Raw genomic sequence first — 20340 nt, forward strand, 5'->3', positions numbered from 1 at the left:
GTATATTGGCAAACTTTATTAATGACCAAAAACCTCAATTGGAAATTAAGCTAAATGACAAATCTTTTGTTGGATTTATAAATACTGGAACAGATATTAAAATTTATCTAAAGGTTTTTGGCTAAGGGTTGGCATATTATAATAATAGATTTAAAAGACTGTTTTTACTATCCTTTTGCAAATATCTGATAGAAAAAAATTTGCCTTCACCATAGCTGCTTTAAACAATCAACAGCCAACTAAGCAGTATCAATGGAATGAAAGGGAAACAATTCTATACAAAAATTTTAATAAAAATGTTTTAAAACAAAAGTATTAGTTTTATTAAAAGATAATTTTGTTTAATTTATTGATTTTTTAAAACCACTTGGTTTATGTAATGATATAAGCAGAAGAATAAAAGTACAGTGCTGACTTGTCACACACACAGTCAGCCAGCAAGAATTTACCCAACACACACATCTCCATACTGTGTCAGGCATTAGTAATGCAGAGATTGATCAGATATATTTGTTGATTTTTAAGTAACTTACATATAAAAATACATTTAGTAAAGTACCTATAGATTTCAGGTAGAGCATAGTACAAATAAACATAAAAATGTGGGCCATAAAGTCTGGAAAAAATTGTTGTGTGTTCTCCAGACAAATGGTAAAAATGGGAGGGAAGAGGCCTTCAGGTAAAAAAGCAGGAGGTAATAAGGGAGGAATTATGGAATAAATTGTTGGACTCTTAAAACGGCATAAATGTCTACAGAGCTCATATGTTCAACACTGTGTTTTTCAGTCCTAAACACATTCTAGCACACATTGCTTCCTGAATTAATAAATGAATGAATAAAAATACAGTGAGGAAAATCACAGGCCATAAAGTCAGTATTTAGGTATTTACTAAAACCAGGGGTTCCTTCTTTCTCTCTGCTGGAGATACTTTTGTTATTGTCTGTTTAAAAAATAAACTATGTTACGCAAAGTATCCAGGAGAATCAAATTCATAGAAGCAAAAATTAAAATAGTTTTGCCAGGGACTGGAATAATGGAGAAATGGAGCTGTTTACTGGGTGTAAAAATGTTCTTGAAAGTTCTTTCACACAGTATGATTATACTTAACACAACTGTGCTGTGACCTAACAATGTGTAAGATGGCAAATATGTTGCGTATACTTTACCACAATTTCAAATTTTAAATTACCTATATAGTCACCAAGTGATTTAGAATAGGATAGGGTTATTCTGTCTGTATTATCACATTGGTGATATTGGCCACATTGGCGAGAATTTTTCTCAGTCATGGCATCCCCATTTTTGTTTTCATTTTTAGTTTTCATCAGACAGTCCTAGAGCGTTTTGATTCTAGGTATCTGCTTAAAAGTGGGAGAGGTTTTAGACCTCTCCCAAAATCTTTTTAAAAAAATAAATACCCAAGCTGAGGTCCAATATTATGTCCATTACCTTGTGGGTTTGCCCTACACAGCAAGCCCTTTCCTGGCAGTATCCAGGGGCAGTTCTAGTAACAAGGCAGGTCCTCAGAAGCCAGGGCATGTGATTGGAGCTAGAAGAGGGTTGGACATGAAATAAGATCATGAGAGGTGAGAACATGATAGAAGGGATGCAGACAGGAAAATGGGCTGAGTGAGCTCTACCCCAGCAGGGGAGTCGCACTGGAATGCTTTTGTCTGGAGACAGCAGAAGACCCTGGACCAGCTAAGCTGCCAGAGAGTACTGAGAGAGTCCTGGACTGGATCAAGCAGTGGCAAGGCCACCATGGCACACTAGAAGGAGAAGGTGATCTAAGATAATGTTCATCACAACTAAATTCATTGGATATTGGGCTAATGGGAGGGTGGAGGAGGGGACGAGTATATACACACCTAATGGCTGCAGTGCTCACCATCTTGGGGATGGACACACTTGAAGCTCTGACTCAGGTGAGACAAAGACCATGTATATAACCTAAACATTTTTACCCTTGTAATATGCTGAAATTAAAAAATAAAAATAAAAAAGAGCTAAATCTTGTGGGAAAAGTACCACAAGGGACTACTAACCCATAAAGTCTACACTGAGTATTACAGGAATTTCCTTCCATCTCATTCCTGAGATGTAGAATGGGCAAGAGTGGGGAGAACACCCCAGGAAGGAGGAGTCAGAGGCTGAGGGATGGGTGTTGCAGGTACTAGTGAAATCGAAGTTGTATTTTCACACACCCCAACCTCTTTCATAGACTTCGAGAATAATAAATTGGAATTGGTCTCATCGCACATTACATTAGACATATTAGCTATATTCAAATGCATCCACCTCATGATTCAATAATTTTGTTGTAGGAAAAGAGCAGAATGGCTTTTAAGAATATTTCTTTGGAAAAAATTATATTTTGCAAGATTTTTATGTTTTTTTTTTTGTACTTTTGTTTTTTAACCACTTCAGTATGGTGCTCACCAGTCATGAAACCTTGCGCACAGGCGGAAGTCATAGTCTGCATGATAGTTTGTGCTTTGCATTGAGGAAGAATCCATTTTGCTCTTGTGTAATGAGGAAAGCTTGAAAGCACTGAAATCTTGATTTACTTTAGAGGCAGCTTTACTTGTAATGTAAATCAGAATAGGTAACATATACATATATGTTTTCATTACCTTATTTTTAAATGTTCACAATTTTATCTTGATAAATGAAAAATCAGAAAAGTGATGTCATGGCGGTCAGTTTAATTGATGCTCCGCTGTGCACCTTCCTATCATGGCTGTCAGCTAAAGTCGCTGTGCATGTTCATCTGTAGCTATCGACTGTAATCGATGCTCAGCTGTGAGTTTTCATCTGTGGCTACCAACTATAATTATGATGCTCACCTGTGCACGTTCATCTGTGGCTATCAACTATAGTTAACACTCGTACCAAAGTGGTTAATAAGCTAGAGATTTTATATAAGCCTTCTGATATTGTCTTAGATCTTTGAAAGTCCAGAGATAGTAGCCTCTAGTGCTGTGTTGCTCCCCTGATAAAACAACCTTACCCTCCACTCTTCACTGTGCACACACCTTAAGCAGCCTTATCTCATCCTGTCACATCAGCACCCCTAAATGCTACAAGTGCTAAATGCAGCTTCAGATCCACACACCAAACCACCTCTCAGCTGCCTTCCCTTGGCAACACATAGGAAACACACTTACCAGGTAGAAAGCTAAGCTCACTCTGCAGCTTCTTTCACAACCCCCTCTGGTACTTCAGAACATATTGTCACAGAAAAAAACACCACAATAATTCACCCTCTCTTTTTGGAAGCCTAAGTGCCATTATCAAGGCCTATCCTTCACACTCTATTCTTAAGTTGGCATAAGTCCCATTCATTCCTGAAAATTTCTTTTACCTGACCCATTTGTTCCTACCTCAGAAAAAGACACCATTGTGCACATCATCTCACCTCTAAATTACCTCAACCTGCCTCTCTCTCAATTACCAAAGCCTCAGCAGGGCCCTAGTCACTGCCCTGTTGATTGGTCTGATGGGTTCCCACTGTTCTTTTTCCCTCAATTTGGCTCCTCCACCTTATCCCCTAAAACTATACTAGCTACAGGATTGCCAAATTCCAGTTTTATCACCTCAATTCCTCCATAAACTCCTTCAGAGGCCCCCACAGTTTCTGGGCTATCAGAATCTGTATATGAAGCTAATTTGGATCGGGCTCTGATTCCTGCATAGTTTCCTCCCATCCTCCCCTCCATCACTCCACCTGTGTTATTTTCATAAATGTTTAAGTATCTACTATGCACCAGCCACTGCTGATGGATCCTAAACATGTCCCATGCTTTCTCACCATTTATAAATAAATGGATTTCCTAAAGACAACCTGCCATTTTCTATTACTTTACCTATACAAGCATTGCTTTTTTTTTTTCTTCCTGAACTCCTTCTTGAACTCCTGTGCCTAGTTAACTATGGTCCATAGAAGCCTCACTAGAGGGATAAAATATAGTGTATTTTCTTTACTTATAACTTACCTAGTTTTCATTAGGAGCCCCTAGTAACTAAATTTAGTGAAAAAATTAAGTCTAATTCCCATTTTACAAATGAGAAGAGTGAGAGTCTGTAAGCATAAAGAACTTGTTCAAAGTTATACAAAAAGTAGTGGAGATAGATTTGCCCAAAAGTGGTACTTATAAGTATGCTATACAGCGTCTTTTGAAATGGCTTGGTTATGGAAGTTTTTCCACTACTTACAGGGGTTTTCTGCTGTGAAGATTTGCTATATGCTGAATGGTAAAAATTTGGTCCATTCAACCAATTTTATTAATCCCTACTTGGAACTTTAAGACTTTATAGGACAGAAGAATCACTCACTTAATGTCCCTTAGGCAAATGATACATTAAAGTGAGAGAATACTAGAACTTGTATTGATGTTTACTTTTACCCTTAAATATAGTTATGATGCTATGCTAATATACTGATAATAGTAAATAAAGACTCTCTATAAGCATGAATTAGGGGCACGTGCCCCAAAGTTTTTTAATGATAAGAGTTTGAGAAAAATGATATAGGGACTCCTGTTCTCTACTGACTTCTGCTAATTTCCTTCTACTCTCCTCCCAGCTCACTCCACTTCAGCCACAACTGACCACACTCACACTCAGGTTCTTCCCACATATCCTCATACAGTGCACTCACTACCTTCATCCAGGCCCCTGCTCAAATGGATCTCCCTAGGGGAACATCACCTACACCCCACCTCACCATCAATGCTCCCTCCACTTATCCTGCTTTCCTCCTCCCCTTCACAGTTACATTTACCTGACATTACATATTTGTGTCAATCACTGCAAACAGAATGAAAGCTCTGGGAGCCTGGGAGCCTTCTCTGTTTTGTTTCCAGCCTTTTCTCCAGTGCAGTAGGAATTATGACCTGAATGGATGAATGTAGATTTTGCTCTTCTGGTACCATGTACACTCCTGAGTGTAGATCATTCTTTGGTTAAACTTGTTTGGCTGCCTTGTGGGTTTTTCTTATCTATAAGCCAATACTGTCTCTTCCCATGGCTGGTTTCTGCTTGGCATCGAAGAGAACATTCTTCAACACTGAAAATGTTTGGTATCCGTGCTGTAGTATAAGCTGTAGCCTTTAACCTCATGTTGTTACTTAGCTCTTGAAAAGTGTCTAGTGTAACTAAAACACTGAATTTTTTATTCTATTTAGTTCTTAAGAATGTTTACTGTAACTATGAGAGGATTTCAATTTCTAGAATTGTAATTAAGGAAAAAATGTTTAAAAAGTACATGTTCAAGTGCAACAATGATTGTCTTCTCTCTTCCAATGTGGCAAGTGTCATATTCTAGAACTCTTTTATGATTCCTTAGTAAATCCTGGTGAAAGAGAAATGTAATAATTTACTGAAACTAAAAGAAGAAGGGCAGGGAAAAAATGAATTTGAAGTGCTGGAAAGTGCCTTGTGATTTAATTTGGTGTAATTATGTACAGATTGTGAACATAATGCTCTTTCAAACTGTCTTCTAAATTAACAAATAAGGAACAAGCACGGAAGAACAACCAGACATCAAGGGTGATGTCATTCTTTAGGCCTGTTTCACAGACCACAGGATTTCTGGCTTCTTTTTGTCCTCACCATGCTGGAACTCCTGGTCTTTTCTGGGAACACCACAGGCATCCTCTTCATTCACTCTACCCACCTCTCCACTGCCCTACATATTTTCTGATCAGAAAGACATCGCTCATGTACCAAATCTATATGTCCATATTTGTTCATCAAATGGCCCTCAACTTTCTCTCTTGGGATAATCACATCTCTCTCACTGACTGTGGCATTTATCTCCTGCTCATCATCACCCTGTTGGAAGCAGAGTGTCAGATGCTGGCCACCCTGGCTTAGGACTGCTACGTGGCCATCTGTCACCCATTACACTACCCCATCCACATTCCCCATGTTCTCTGGGTTCTCCTGGTGCTTGCATCTTTGCTGAGCGCAGTGTTCAATGCCTTAATCCATGTGCTCTGCCCTCTGACTTTCCATTACTTCACCTCCAGGGAAGGTCGTCATTTTGTTCCTGACATCCATGCTGTATTTAAACTAGTCTCTGCTGACACTTCCCTCTATATCAGGGTCTTTTAATTCATGGTGTTATTTTTCTCTTCCCTCCTATCTTAGATACTATGGCCTCCTATGTATTTATACTGTCCACTCGACTGGTTACAGTTTCAAGCCTGGGCCACATGGAAACCCTGGCTACTTACTTCTCTCACATGCCCCTGGAGTCTCTATTCTATGTGGCTGCCATTACAAAGTACCTGCTACAAAAGTTTCATTCCCCTGAGCAGGAGAAGTGGACTCTGTCATCTACACCATCCTGCTGCCAATGCTCAACCCTCTCTTCTACAATATGACAAACAGTGATGTCTCTGGAGCCCCCTGAAGAGTTCTCAGAAAATAGGAAATATGACATATTTAACTTTCCACTGAAAATCCAACCTAAAACAATGAAACATATACATTGAAATGGTGGGATTTACCATATGTAGAGAGACATATTCATATGCATTTAACTATAAAGCCAGATATTTTGAGGAACAGATAATAGATAAAAAGACATGATCCTGTCTTGAAAGTTGATATGTAACTTGGTCATTTTCTTCCTTTTATTCATTTCTGTATTTGTACTCCAATAGAATATAATGGAATGCGGCTTATTTGTGTATTATATCAAATATCCATTTCTTATTACTGTGCAATCATCTTATTTGGTCATTGTTATTTATTTTGCTATATTTTTGTTTTAATTCACAAATAATTGTATATGAATATGTCAGACACAGTGTGATGATTTTATCTAGGCATACTTTGGGAAAGATATTATAAAACTAATTGACATTTCTCAAAAGACAGAAATGAATGTTCAACAGCTATATGTCAAAATGATCAACCTATCTAATCATCATGGAAATGAAAGTTAAAGCCACAGTGAGCTATTACCTCACACCTGTGAGAATGCCTACTTTCAACATGATGAATACTAAATGCTGGTGAGGATTTGGGGAAAAGGAAACACTTGCATATTGTTGCTGTGAATATAAATTAGGTCAGCCAAATTTATTTGTATTTCAGTAAATTAAGGGCTACCAGTCGTATTTTTTTCTTTGATGTCTACCACCCAAGCCCTGAATCCTTGGGGAACACCACCACCATCTGAGCACGGTACTGTTAATCAGTCAGTACCAATTTGATGGCAAGTACATGTGGAGCCCATTTTTCTGATCTTGTGTCACTTCACTTCGGATAATGGGTTCACTCAATTCAGGAAACTATAAGCAGTGCTAGCTTACTGTCCTTTCTTAAAATTGAGTAATATTTCACTGTAAACATGCCAAATATTAATAATCCACTCATAAATTGACTGGCTCTTGGGTGGCTTTTTTTTTTTTTACTTTAAAATTGTAACCTGCTCATTAATTTTATTTCATCAGAATTTGTATCTTCAGAGGTGTACGTGCTTATTAAATAATCAACAGGTGTCTTCAAAGTTTCATCAAACTATAGCAGCTCCCTCTAATAAAGTCCATAGGGGAGGGTGAACAGCAATACAGATTAAAGTTAATGACATGCTAATTACCCTTAAGATACCCTAGGTCACTTTGCAAATCTTATTATGCCTTGGCTGGGGAAAAGCTAGAATGATAAAGCATTCCCTCCTTCCTCAGGTGTAGAAGTGGCTCATGGTACAATTAAGAGTGGAGCAGCACCAAAATGGAATGGCAGCCTTATTCATCTCCCCAGGTGGAGCAATTGCTGGAAACAGCACCAAAACAGGGCACCATTGTCCTGAGAAGAACCAGAGATACTATCTGCCTAAGATTTGTACATCCTTTTGAAAGATTTTTAAAAAGGTTTTTTTTTAAGAAATGCTTTTTCTGAAACTGAGAAACATCTCTTTACAATGCAATATCAAGGAAAATAGTTCCATATCCCACAATTTCCATGTGAAGATGGGGTCCTAAATTCAGTGAGCACCTAGCTTTAAGTTGCAATATTATCTCCTCCTGCATTGACTTCAGAAGCTTGTTTTTTATTTGAATTTAACCAATTACCAAAAATATACAGTCTCACTAATTACCAAGTAAGTTTACGGTGCACTCTTTATGACAAATAGGGCTGCCAAGTCTTCTTTCTTCTTTCTTCAAAGCTAATTATTATTTATCCAGATAACATGTATGTAAAAGTTAGTGACCTACATTTTGTACATACATACAATTGTACATACATACAATTTGCTTAGTTATATAAAGACTTTAGGTGTGCCTTTGAAATCTCTCAGTGAATTGGCAGTGTGCACATCATATTCTGGTTTAATTGAATAATAAAAGGGATTTATTTCAATTCTCTTTTAACTTTGTGGAGAGGTTTTATTATTTGGAGACTCTTGACTTTTAATATTTCCTGAACACTTCCCATAATCAAAAATGCAACATAAACATAAAATGTGCCCACCACTTCTAAATTAGAAGGGCTTTGAACACTAGATTCCTTCTTGAGCTTCCACTCTGTAACCTGCAATTCTGCAGCACAGAGTTTCACTGTCCCCACATATGCACACAGTAAGTTCTCTAAGACTCTTTGATGTCTACTGTCCCTCCAGAGCATACTTAGACCAGATTCCTGTGAATACACTCTCATAGGATAAAACTCAGTAGATCTATTCTTTCTCTAAATGCATCTCACATCTTTATCACTGAAATAGACTCAGAAACCCTGAGGCTCAGACACAAATGGGAACAAGATAATGCACTCTGGCTTGGACACATAAACTCCCTTTCTGCCTTCTCTTCTTGCCTCAATGCTAGGAAATGTGCAGTGAGTGCTACTGAATCCATGCCTCCCTGGAGACCTAAATCTGCAGCTCTGAATTCTGAATCCAAGGTCTGAGGTTTCTCAGGATGCATAAGAGCAGCTTCCAAAGAGGAATTTCTCTTCCTGTTTTCCTTCCGTCTCTGTAAAGCAAAGAATACACAACTTCGATCCAAACTAGACCTGGCCTCAACCTGGAATTCACAAGTCACTGACATACTTTGGACTGAGGATGGACAAAAATCTCAGGGGAGACAAATGCTGCAGTGTAAGAGATCAACATGGACTTGTAAGTTGACTTAGAAAGGATCTATTTTGGGCGAGTGTAAAGAATTTTCTAGATCTTGTGTAGTGTCATGTTATAGTTGTGTGAAACGAATAGAAAGGCTGGCAACACATCTAAATTTTTCTGTAAATTATTGAACACTTACTACTCACCTTTTCTGGTATAACAAGGATTAAATCACACAATGTAAATGCTCTTCACAGTGCAAAAACCCATACTTCTGAGCACATAGCACATGCTCAGTAGACATTGCATTATGCTGCTCTTCACTTTGGAAATTAAGTATATGTTGTGATGAGTGTTGGGCAAAAGGCAGTATGTATGCTGTGCTTGCTGTCTCTACCTGAGTGCTACTAATAATGGATCTAGTTTGAGCAACTTCAGCACTAAAAGGGGACCTGACAAAGAACCCAATGAATGTACCTCTTCGACACAAGCAGATCTCATTTCTTAGAGTGAGGCCAACATTACCACATGATTTATATTCACATTGATGTTTCAGAGACAATTTTAAGGTAATTACCTCTCATCCCAGGCTTTCAATTTGGATAACCTGGCTAGATTGAAGAAACACCATCACCTGCCTGTTGGGCTGAATGAGAACATCTATGTGGTTTTAATTGTGTCCCAAATAATTCTAATTTGATACCAGGTTCAAACATTAGGACTCCTGCATATATTCATGAGAATTGAGTCTAGCTTTGTTTTAGAGGGAAGTCATAGGTTCTGCTCTCTTGGGTTTGCCAGAGGCAGATCATTGTGTTCCTGATTCCCATTCTTGTAGCAGAAAATCCTGGGATCTGTAGCAGGGTGAGGTAACCAGAAGAAAAGACAGGAGAATCTCACATTTTGGTCTCCATGAAAGAGCTGATCATAGCTGAATCTTCCCTTTCAGTAAGAACAAGTGAGTGTAGCCTTTCTTCATTTTGTGTTCCTCCTGCTTGTGAATCTTGTGGAAACAAGGGAAGAAATTGTGCTGACTTCCTTCAGGGCAATCTGAAGATGTAATTCTAATTGTTCTACACTATCTCACCTGAAAAGAGATTTCAGAGTAGGAGACGAGGGAGCAGAAATGGCTGGTTTTCGGGTAAGTGTGTCCCAGATTAGGGGTTGTGTCCACTATTTCTCCTAGAAAGTCTTGTAGAACTTCAATTTTTTGAATTTATAAACCTTCACTTCTTTACTTCTCATGTGTATGACTAATAAGTTTTATAAGTAAATTTTTTTATTTCTTCTTATGATAATCAAGGAGCTTTGGAAAATCCTTTATCCCTATTTAACAGAGCCAGCTGTATATTCTCTCCCACAAGCTTCTTAATACAATAACCAAGTTTTATAAGAAATGTATGACATGTAATATTGAAAATTTTCCCATTGTGAAAGGTCAAGATAGAATGGTGTGAATATCTGAGATTCCCATTAGGTATGGGATAGAGTCTTTAGATTTGAGTGAGGAAGGGAAACATGTACTCTCAAAGTTTGATCTGGATGCTTCATCAGCTCTCCATAAAATATTATTAAGAAAATTCAGAAAGAGGATAACATTGATTGGCTAATATAATCAGAAAATTATGGGAAAAATAGAAAACAGTAGACTTGCTCTGTATGATGCTAAAGTATTTACATACATTTTTAAAGATAATGAACCATGGGAAGTATCTGTATCTGAAATTTGCATAAAACTGATGATTCTTCATGGTTACATATTGTTGGCCACTATCATCCCAGTAGTAATTTTGAATCCTCCTCTTTGCAAGGGTGCCTAACACCAATGTGTCCCACTGAAGATATGTTAATTTCATTCACTTTCTTAAGATTCTCTCTGACAGATTTTTTCCATATAAAGTTATTTTTTTTCTTTGTCACTAAGTGTCTCATGGAGATTTACTGACTATTGTGAATGAAGAATCACATTTAATCTGGAAGCTCCCCTTTCTTCATATAGCTTGCTTTAAAAAATGAGGACTATCATCTGTGTTCTGTTCAGATGAATTGAGATAAATTCAAAGTCTACCACTTACTGGACATTGACAAAATACTCTACTTAGGCAAGAAGCATTGTTATCAATAGCTTTATTATGTGACATGCAGAGATTCAGACCTCACCCCAGATCTACTGAATCAGATTCTGTAATTTAAGAAAATCTCCAGTTCTTTATGGTACTTTAAAATATTAGGTGGTACTTTGTAACTCTCTGTTTCTCTATGTGAGAAATATGCACAATTTATTGACATGATGTAAATATAACATGCATAAATTTATTACTGTTGTAAGCCCTTAATTTTGTATTAGACACTTTATCAACCAAAGCAGAATCATATGCACACAGATTCATGCATCTTTTGAGATCCTCATTCCTGTGAAAAAGAGAAAATATGAAAGAATATTAATGTGCTAAAATATATCTTATTGGATAATTCCAGTCACTCATATGTCAGAAAAAGTTCTCACATCTCATTTTCCTTGTGGTCAAATTAAGAACTCTCTCTATGGCCACTTGGGAAATATGTGTCTTTTTACAGGAGATGGTGACATTCAGGGATGTGGCTGTAGAATTCTCTCCAGAAGAGTGGGCATGCCTTGACAATGCTCAGCGGAATTTGTATAGGGATGTGATGCTAGAGAACTACGGAAACCTGGTCTCCCTTGGTGAGGATCACTTATATACAGAATTCCTATTCCACATTAAGGCCATTATTTTATTTTTGTAGATAGTTTCTTAAAAGTTTCTGCTTTACATGAATGAATTTTATATCCCTTCTTTTAAATAAAATTTGAGAATTTTTGGTGTATCCAATAAAATCATTAAATGTGTCATGTTATCTTGAACCTTTCCCTTTCTTTGGCTGATATGTACATTTCACAGTAGATTAGTAGTTACTTTAGAAATCAGGGTATATAGTTGTTGCCTGCACCTTAGAATAGAATTTCCACCTCTTATTTATTTGGTGCTAGTGGGAATTGGTGTTCTAGTCATAAATAAGAAATATTTTTTTTATCATTTTACAGGGTCTCTGAGAAAATGATATCTTGCAGAGGAATTTTCTAGAATTGTCTATAATGTTCTGTGTACTAAGGATAGTACTGCATTAGTAATTGGAAAGTCTTCAGCAAGAGTCACGTGAAATTTTTCTAATAATACAGGTCTTGCCATCTCAAAGCCAGAGCTGATCACATGCCTGGAGCAAAGGATAGAGCCCTGGATTATGAAGAAAGAGGAAACAACAGCTAAATATCCAGGTAGGTGAGATCCAGTGAAGCAGATAACAAATGTTAGAGAACCAAAGCTCAAGGAGGAAGGCAGATTTCAAAAGAGTGGCTTGGAATATTCTGCTCTGTTGGAAATGATTTTAGGAAGCCTGTGTATGTTTCTATTCATCTTCCAGAAGGACATCTTCTTTCCCAAGATTATAACTCTCTAAGAACTCTACCCATGCAGTGATCTTCCTTAGAATTCAGTGAGAGCCAAACTGTCAATGGCTTGTAAGGGACTACATTATCTATCAGTATTTCTATTATTTAGGGCTTATGGACCCATCTGTACATATTTTGAAGACTTCTATATTAAACCATCTTTTGACAGGTTTTTGCCCTCCTGCCCTTTCTGGAGTACAGTGGCTGATCATAGCTCACTACAACCTCAAACCTCTGGGCTCCTGGGATCCTACAACCTCTGTCTTCCAAGTAGCTAGAACTATGGGCATGAGTTACCATGGCCAGCCCTTTTTATTATTATTACTTTATTATAAAAATGGAGTCTCCTCAGGTTGCTACTCCTGGTATCAAGATCCTGGTCTCAAGTGACCCTTCTCCTTGGCCTCCCAAAGTCCTTGGATTATAGGCATTATCCTTCCTACCCATCTCCATGTTTTAAGTTCTTTTTGATGCCTCATTTCTGAAATGTGTAAAGGGGAATAGTGGAGATATTGGGATTTGTTTCTGGAATGCTAGAAACACTAGGGACATATATTCATATTTTATGCATCATGATTTCCAATTCTAAGTTTTCAGAGGCAATCCTACAGAAAGTCGGACTCACTAATTTTATATAAATTTATATCCTCTTACTCAATGTAAGAAAATCTAATGTTATTTCACTTTTAAATACTCCTTTTATTATATAAAATAAGAGTAAATTTTCAACTTTATTATACCCAAATTCCCAAACTATAATATAGTTTATTTTCCCTTCTCACCTTATGAAATTCTTACATATACTGTCTCATTCAGTGCTTCAAATAGCTTAATATATTTATACTCCTAATTGATACATAATACGTTGATAACTTATATTCCATATTTTTCCCCTATTTAGTAGCATCAGAAATGCGTCATTCATATGTGTGTATGTGTGCATATATTTCTCTGTGTGTGGTGTTTAATGGTGAAAGTTTCCACAAATAAAAATTGTATAACTGTATATATTTATTGTAGACACTGTAGTGAACTGACGCGTGTATAAATGGTAAAACAATATAATTAAAGTAATAAACTATTCCATCATCTCACATAGTTACCATTTAATTATAGTGAGAACATTTATTAATAGTGAGGTCTATGGTCTAAACAAATTTTAAGCATATAAAACATTGTTAATAACTCTAATCACGATGCCATATATTAGATCCCAAGATCTATTCATCTTATAACTAAAAGATTTTACCCTTAAATATCTCCTCACTTTTCGTGACTCCACACTCTGGAAACCACTGTTGTACTCTTTATTTTTGTAAATTCAACTTTTAAAAAAATTATCTATAGCAGAATTCATCTTTTTTGGAATGGCTGATTTTACTTAGCATAATACCCACTACGTCCATCCATGTTGTTGAAATGGAAAGATATTTATCATTTTCATGGCTTAGTAAATTATATGGTATGTGTTTGTACAGTCATTTTTTAGTCTATTAATCATAAGCAGGCATTTAGTTTGTTTTCATTTTCTTGGCAAATGTGCATAATGCTGCAATATATATGGGTGTGCAGAATATTCTTAAGATACTGATTTTACATGGTTATACTCATAGGTAGAATTGGTGAATGACAAGGGAGTTGTATTATTTACATTCTTTAACAAACCTCTATGATGACACTATCCATTTACAATCAATAACAATCTACAGGGATTGATTTCCTGCACACTCTTGTCCACACTTGTTATGTCTCTTCTTTTGAACATTAGCCATTTTAACAGTTGTGAGGTGATACTTTATCATAGTTGTCATTTGTGTTAACTTCTATCAATTATGTGATTTGCATCTATTTTAACCCATTTTTTAAGAGGCATTTTTAGTCCACTAAGTTTTTCCTTTCTGCAAAAAATTTGAAGTGTGATACCATCCCATTTTTCTTCTCTTCCTTTTTCATGATTATGCATTGGATGTTACATCTGCTAAAACAGTGCCAGGACCAATATTGTGATGTTTCCCTTATGTTATTTCTAAGAGTTTTATTAATGTATTTCTCATGTTTAAGTATTGAATTTATTTAAGATATATTCTATATAGTGCAAGGGAAGGTACCAACATCTGGTTTTTCTCTCATAAATATTCAGTTTTCTACAACATTTGTTTAAGGGACTCTTCTCTTTCATTGCATGGCCATTGCAATCTTGAGGAACATAATTTTGGTCATGGACACAAAAGTTTATTTCTGGGTTCTCCATTCTGTTGTTTCATCTCATTATTTCTCCTTGTGCCAGTTGCTCATTTTTTTATTCCTATAGATTTGTTTTTAGATCAAGAAGTTCTATTCCTCCTTGTTTGTATTTCTAAAACAGTCTGGCAATTTTTTGTTCTAATACACTTTAGAATTTATTTTTATATATCTCTAAAATAAGTATAACTGAACTATTATAGACATTGATTAAATTTGTATATCACTGTGGATAGTATTGACATCTTAACAATTTTAAATCATCTGATCATTGAGCATGAATGCATTAAAGAGTGTGTTTAATTTTGACATATTTTTGTATTAGCCAGTTTGTATTGTGCTTTTGATTTCTAGTTCCACTTCAATTTTGTCAAAAAATATATGTTGTATGATTTTAGAGTTTTTCAACTTGATAAGACTTAACTGTCATAATAGCATTTACCATGTATGATTGAAACCATAGTGTATTCTGCTGCTTTTGACTGAAGACCTCTTTAAATGTCTTTTACATCTAACTAGTCTATAATGTCTTTCCCATTATCTGTTTACTTATTTATCTTCTGTCAAATTTTTGTATTCATCATTGAAATCATATATATGAGGCATAGCCTTATATATTCATCATTGAAATAATCATATATCATGCAAAGCCCTGATATATAATATATATTTAAATAATATCTAACCTAAAATGTGTACATTACATGTATATCATCTGTCTATTTGTGTTCTGTGCTGTAGATTTCTTCTAAATGACCCATTTTGTCATTATAAAAGTCTTTGTCTCTTCTGATGGCTTTTGACTTAAAGTGTATTTTCTTTAATTATTGCCACAATATCCTGCTCCTATTATTTATGTAGTGTTTTTTATATTACTTTCAACCATTTGACTTTTTAGAGCTTTTAAAGGAAGGATTTTGTAGGTGGCATATTGTAGAGTTCTGTTTGTTTTTATACATACATTCATCTTATATTTCATTTGAGAGACTAAACCATTTACATTTAATGAAACTTCTGAAGGAAGAGTCTACTGTTTCTATTATTCAAAAACTGAAATTGAGAATTTGAAAGGAATTGCATTTAATCTGTAGATCAATCTGGGCATCTTCACAACATTAGGTCTTCTTCCGTTGAAGAAGAACATATTCAAGAGTGTGTTGTTTATTTTCCTATATTTGTAAATTTTTCTGTGTTTCTTCTATTATTTATTTTCAGTTTCATTCCATTCTAGTCAAAAATTAAAGTGAGTAAAATTTCAATTTTCTAAAATTGGTTAAGACTTGTGGCTGAACAGGTAGTTTTTTAGGAAGAACGTTTTATGAGCTATCAATGAGATTGTATATTCTACTATTATTCTGTAGAGTGTTTCCAATATATCTGTTAGGCCTAATTGCTCTGTAGTGTTTTCAAATCTTTTGTTTTCTTATTAATAATTGACTGGTTTTATTATTATTGAAAGTGGAATAGAATATCAAAGTAACGTATTATTTTGTTGTCTATTTCTTGCTTCATTTCTGTCAATGCTTTATAAAAATATATTTGATAACCTTGATGTGAGATAAAGATAGATATCATATAAATGTATTATTGTCATAGGCCCTCTGTGAATGACAACTTTTTATATTTATTGCCCTTTTTTCTCTTGTGACAGTTTTGACTTAAATTATATTTTAAAAATCATAACGTTTTTTACTTCAAAATAATGTACTATATAATAGTACATTATATAGTTAATATAATATAATATAATAATATAATTTTGAACTCCTCTGCTCTTAGATGCTAAATGTTTTTCTGATATATCTTGCTATATCCTTCCAGTTATAGTCCATTGTTCTCACCAGGATTTAAGTCAAGTCGCTTTAGATAGAATATAGTTGGATTTTTTTTTAACTCTTTATTTAACTGTGCCTTCTGACTGGAAAAACTAGTACATATAATTTACGTAATTTTCTCAAAGGAAGGACTTACAATTTATCTTATGTTAATTGTTGTATATAACTTTTGTCACTGTCTTTTCTTTCTTTCCTCTCCTTCTGTCCTGCATTGTGCCTCACTGATTTTTAGCATATTTTGTTTCTTTGCCTAGCTTCCTTTTATCTCTATAAACATTTTTTTCTGATGTTCACTGTGAGAACTACATAAAATCTTTTGAACGTACTACTTATGTTAAATGAATAACTACTTCAGTTGCATATAAAAATTCTTAATCTTTATATCTTCCCTCACCTTTATGATATCAATGTCAATAATTATGTCTTTTTATATTGTATAGAAATTAACACATGACAATGATCCTTTTTTTATTTTGCCTTTCAAATTTTTTAGCATAATTAAATATTTTGCACCATCATTATGATAATGCAGAATTTTATTCTTAATATGTGCATATTTTTCTCAGAGAGTTATGTAGTTGTCAAGGGAGGTGGAAACCAGCCTTTGGAAAGGCCACAAAAAACACATGTGTGGACATGTGCCCATAGTTTCATTCTCTTTTGAAAGGGAATCCAGGAGATGGGATTTTACTACTAAAGTGATAACTCAGTGTCAGCATGGAGGAAGGGCTTTGGTGGGTAAATGCAACAAAGTTTCCTTCCCCTTCCTGTGGTTCTTGGTGTTTTTCTCAATTGGGGTTCTATGAACTATTAGCAGTTATGATTTCTAAAAGAATCATGGTTGCAAGTATATTTTTAAGATCATACATCTATGATGCAAGTAAGACCATGATATTCATTGTGCTTTCTTGCTAATGTTCTTTCTACAGTTTTATATATTCAAATTGTGAAATATATTCACCTGAGTCTGGTTAGTGAGATACTTTGTTATTTTCATTTCTTTCAGAACTATCTCACTATTGCAGCAAAGACCTGTTACCAGAACAGGGCATAAACGACCCCTTTCAGAAATCAATAATGAGACTATATGGAAGCTCTGGCCTTGAAAATACACACTTAAGAAGAGACTGGGAGTGTGTGGGTGAGTGTAAGAGGCAGAAAGTATGTTCTGATGGTCTTACCCAATGTTTGTCAACTTGTCATAGAAAAATCTTCAAAAGTGACAAATGTATAAAAGTCTTTAGCAAATCATCAAACCTAAATAGAAACAAGACAAGACATACTGGAGAGAAAAGTTCCAAACTTAAAGAATGTAGCAAAACTTTTAACCACAGCTCTAATGTTTCTGGACATAGAAAAATTCTTACCACAGAGAAATCCTACAAGTGTGAAGAATGTGGAAAACCTTTTAACTGTTGCTCAAAACTTATTATACATAGGAGAATTCACACTGGAGAGAAACCCTACAAATGTGAAGAATGTGGTAAAGCCTTTACCCAGTCCATACACCTTACTCAACATAAAAGAATCCATACTGGAGAGAAACCCTACAAATGTGAAGAATGTGACAAAGCCTTTATCCAGTTCTCAATCCTTAGTCAACATAAAAGAATTCATACTGGAGAGAAACCCTACAAATGTGAAGAATGTGGCAAAGCCTTTAAATGGTCCTCAACCCTTATTCTACATAAAAGAATTCATACTGGAGAGAAACCCTACAAATGTGAAGAATGTGGTAAAGCCTTTAACCAGTCCTCAATCCTTACTCGACATAAAAAAATTCATACTGGAGAGAAACCCTACAAATGTGAAGAATGTGACAAAGCCTTTAACCGGTCCTCAAACCTTACTCAACATAAAAGAATTCATACTAGAGAGAAACTCTACAAATGTGAAGAATGTGGCAAAGCCTTTAACTGTTCCTCAACCCTTATTCTACATAATAGAATTCATACCGGAGAGAAACCCTACAAATGTGAAGAATGTGGCAAAGCCTTTAACTGTTCCTCAACCCTTATTCTACATAATAGAATTCATACTGGAGAGAAACCCTACAAATGTGAAGAATGTGGCAAAGCCTTTAACCAGTCCTCAATCCTTACTCGACATAAAAGAATTCATACTGGAGAGAAACCCTACAAATGTGAAGAATGTGGCAAAGCCTTTACCCAGTGTTCAGGCCTTACTCAACATAAAAGAATTCATACTGGAGAGAAACCCTAAAATGTTGTAGAATGTGGCAAAGGCTTTATCCAGCTCCGAGACTTCACTCTACATAAATGAATCCATACAGGAGAGAAACCATAGAAATGTGAGAAATGTGGCAAAGCATTTTCCCAGTGCTCACACCTTAATCTTCATAGAAGAATGCATAACAGAGAAAAATTCCATGAACGTGAGAATTGTGGCAAAGTCTTTAATAACTGCTCGCATTTTATTCAACACCAAATAAATTATACTAGATAAAAGTGAGATAAATGTAATGAGTATGGAAGTGCTTTCCCTAAGTATTAGCTTTAAAATGCACAACAGTACTTAAAGTAAACAATCATAATGTAGAGTGCTGACAATACCTTTTGTTACAACAGAGATCTTATTGGACATGGGAGAACTTACACTGAAAAAAATGCTCCAATATTTTCCCCAACATTGCTCAACATCACAAAAATTTTAAGAGATAGACACCTTACAAATATAATGAATGTGAAAAAATATTTATGCAAAAGATATACCTTAGAGAACCACAAAGAATTGATAGTTAAAATTACTCTACAGATATAATGAATTTCAGAACACATTTAACGAAGAATCAAGTCTAAACAAATATCAGAGGATTCACAGTGCAATACACTAATGCACTAACACATTCACAGATTTCTTTAAACCAGGTTGTTGATTATAGAGTACTACCCAGTTAAAATAGTTAGTTGATTTACTTGTATGTCAGCTTTAAAAAGAGAGAGATTTTGTGAGAGTTATAATTACATGTAAAATATACTTTCTGGTCAGGGTGGGGTAAAAATATAAAAAGATATAATTTTTTCCCTTTTTGACAAGCAAATATTAATGTTATTCAACTTTAAAAACAGTAGATGGTATGCTTTCATTCTTAGTGTGTATGTGAATGTCTGTGGTTAATGATAGCTACATTGCATTTATTAGTAGTCTTTGTGTATTCAATAGGCATTATTCATGTACTTTTCCATGGGAAATTAAAATCACTGAAATGTAAGATTTATGAAGTGGAGAGGTACTATGGATTTTTCTTATAACAAACAGTATCTCAAGTGATGTATGATGTGGGTATACAGGCTAATATTCTTCTCATTATAATCAGAAGAAAAATTACAATATTAAAAATAACTTGTTTTAATATTATACATTATGATAGATAATAAAATCAAATGAAATTTAGAATATTTTTAGATAACATGTAAACTTAATTTGTTTCATTAAATTAAAAATAATTTTAATGTGTCAAACATGTTGTAGATTGAACGAAGTGTTATTTTTGCACCAACTTTAACCTATCCAATGTTACTCAAAGTTGGAGATAATGTGTTGTAAAAATGTACTGTGGGGTTACAGAGTAAAAATACATCACTTGTGATCCTTTTTATCAGTGTCTCTACTTTGAAGAATAATGTTCCCGAAGCTCTTTTTCATTATATTTATAATTATATTGTTACTATAATGCTTATAATAAAGATTTTTGTA

General features: G+C 35.0%; 1 protein-coding gene across 1 annotated transcript in view; it reads left to right on the plus strand.

The window, feature by feature from the left end:
- LOC142865682 (putative zinc finger protein 826) overlaps positions 1-20340 on the plus strand; it is an 80539-nt gene that overhangs the window by 33949 nt on the left and 26250 nt on the right. The window contains exon 2 of the mRNA XM_075998867.1: positions 18063-18778. Coding sequence (XP_075854982.1) covers positions 18063-18778 — 716 coding nt within the window. The remainder of the gene's footprint in view (positions 1-18062; positions 18779-20340) is intronic.

Source organism: Microcebus murinus, chromosome 31 (assembly GCF_040939455.1).
Source record: "Microcebus murinus isolate Inina chromosome 31, M.murinus_Inina_mat1.0, whole genome shotgun sequence".
Classification (NCBI taxonomy): domain Eukaryota; kingdom Metazoa; phylum Chordata; class Mammalia; order Primates; family Cheirogaleidae; genus Microcebus; species Microcebus murinus.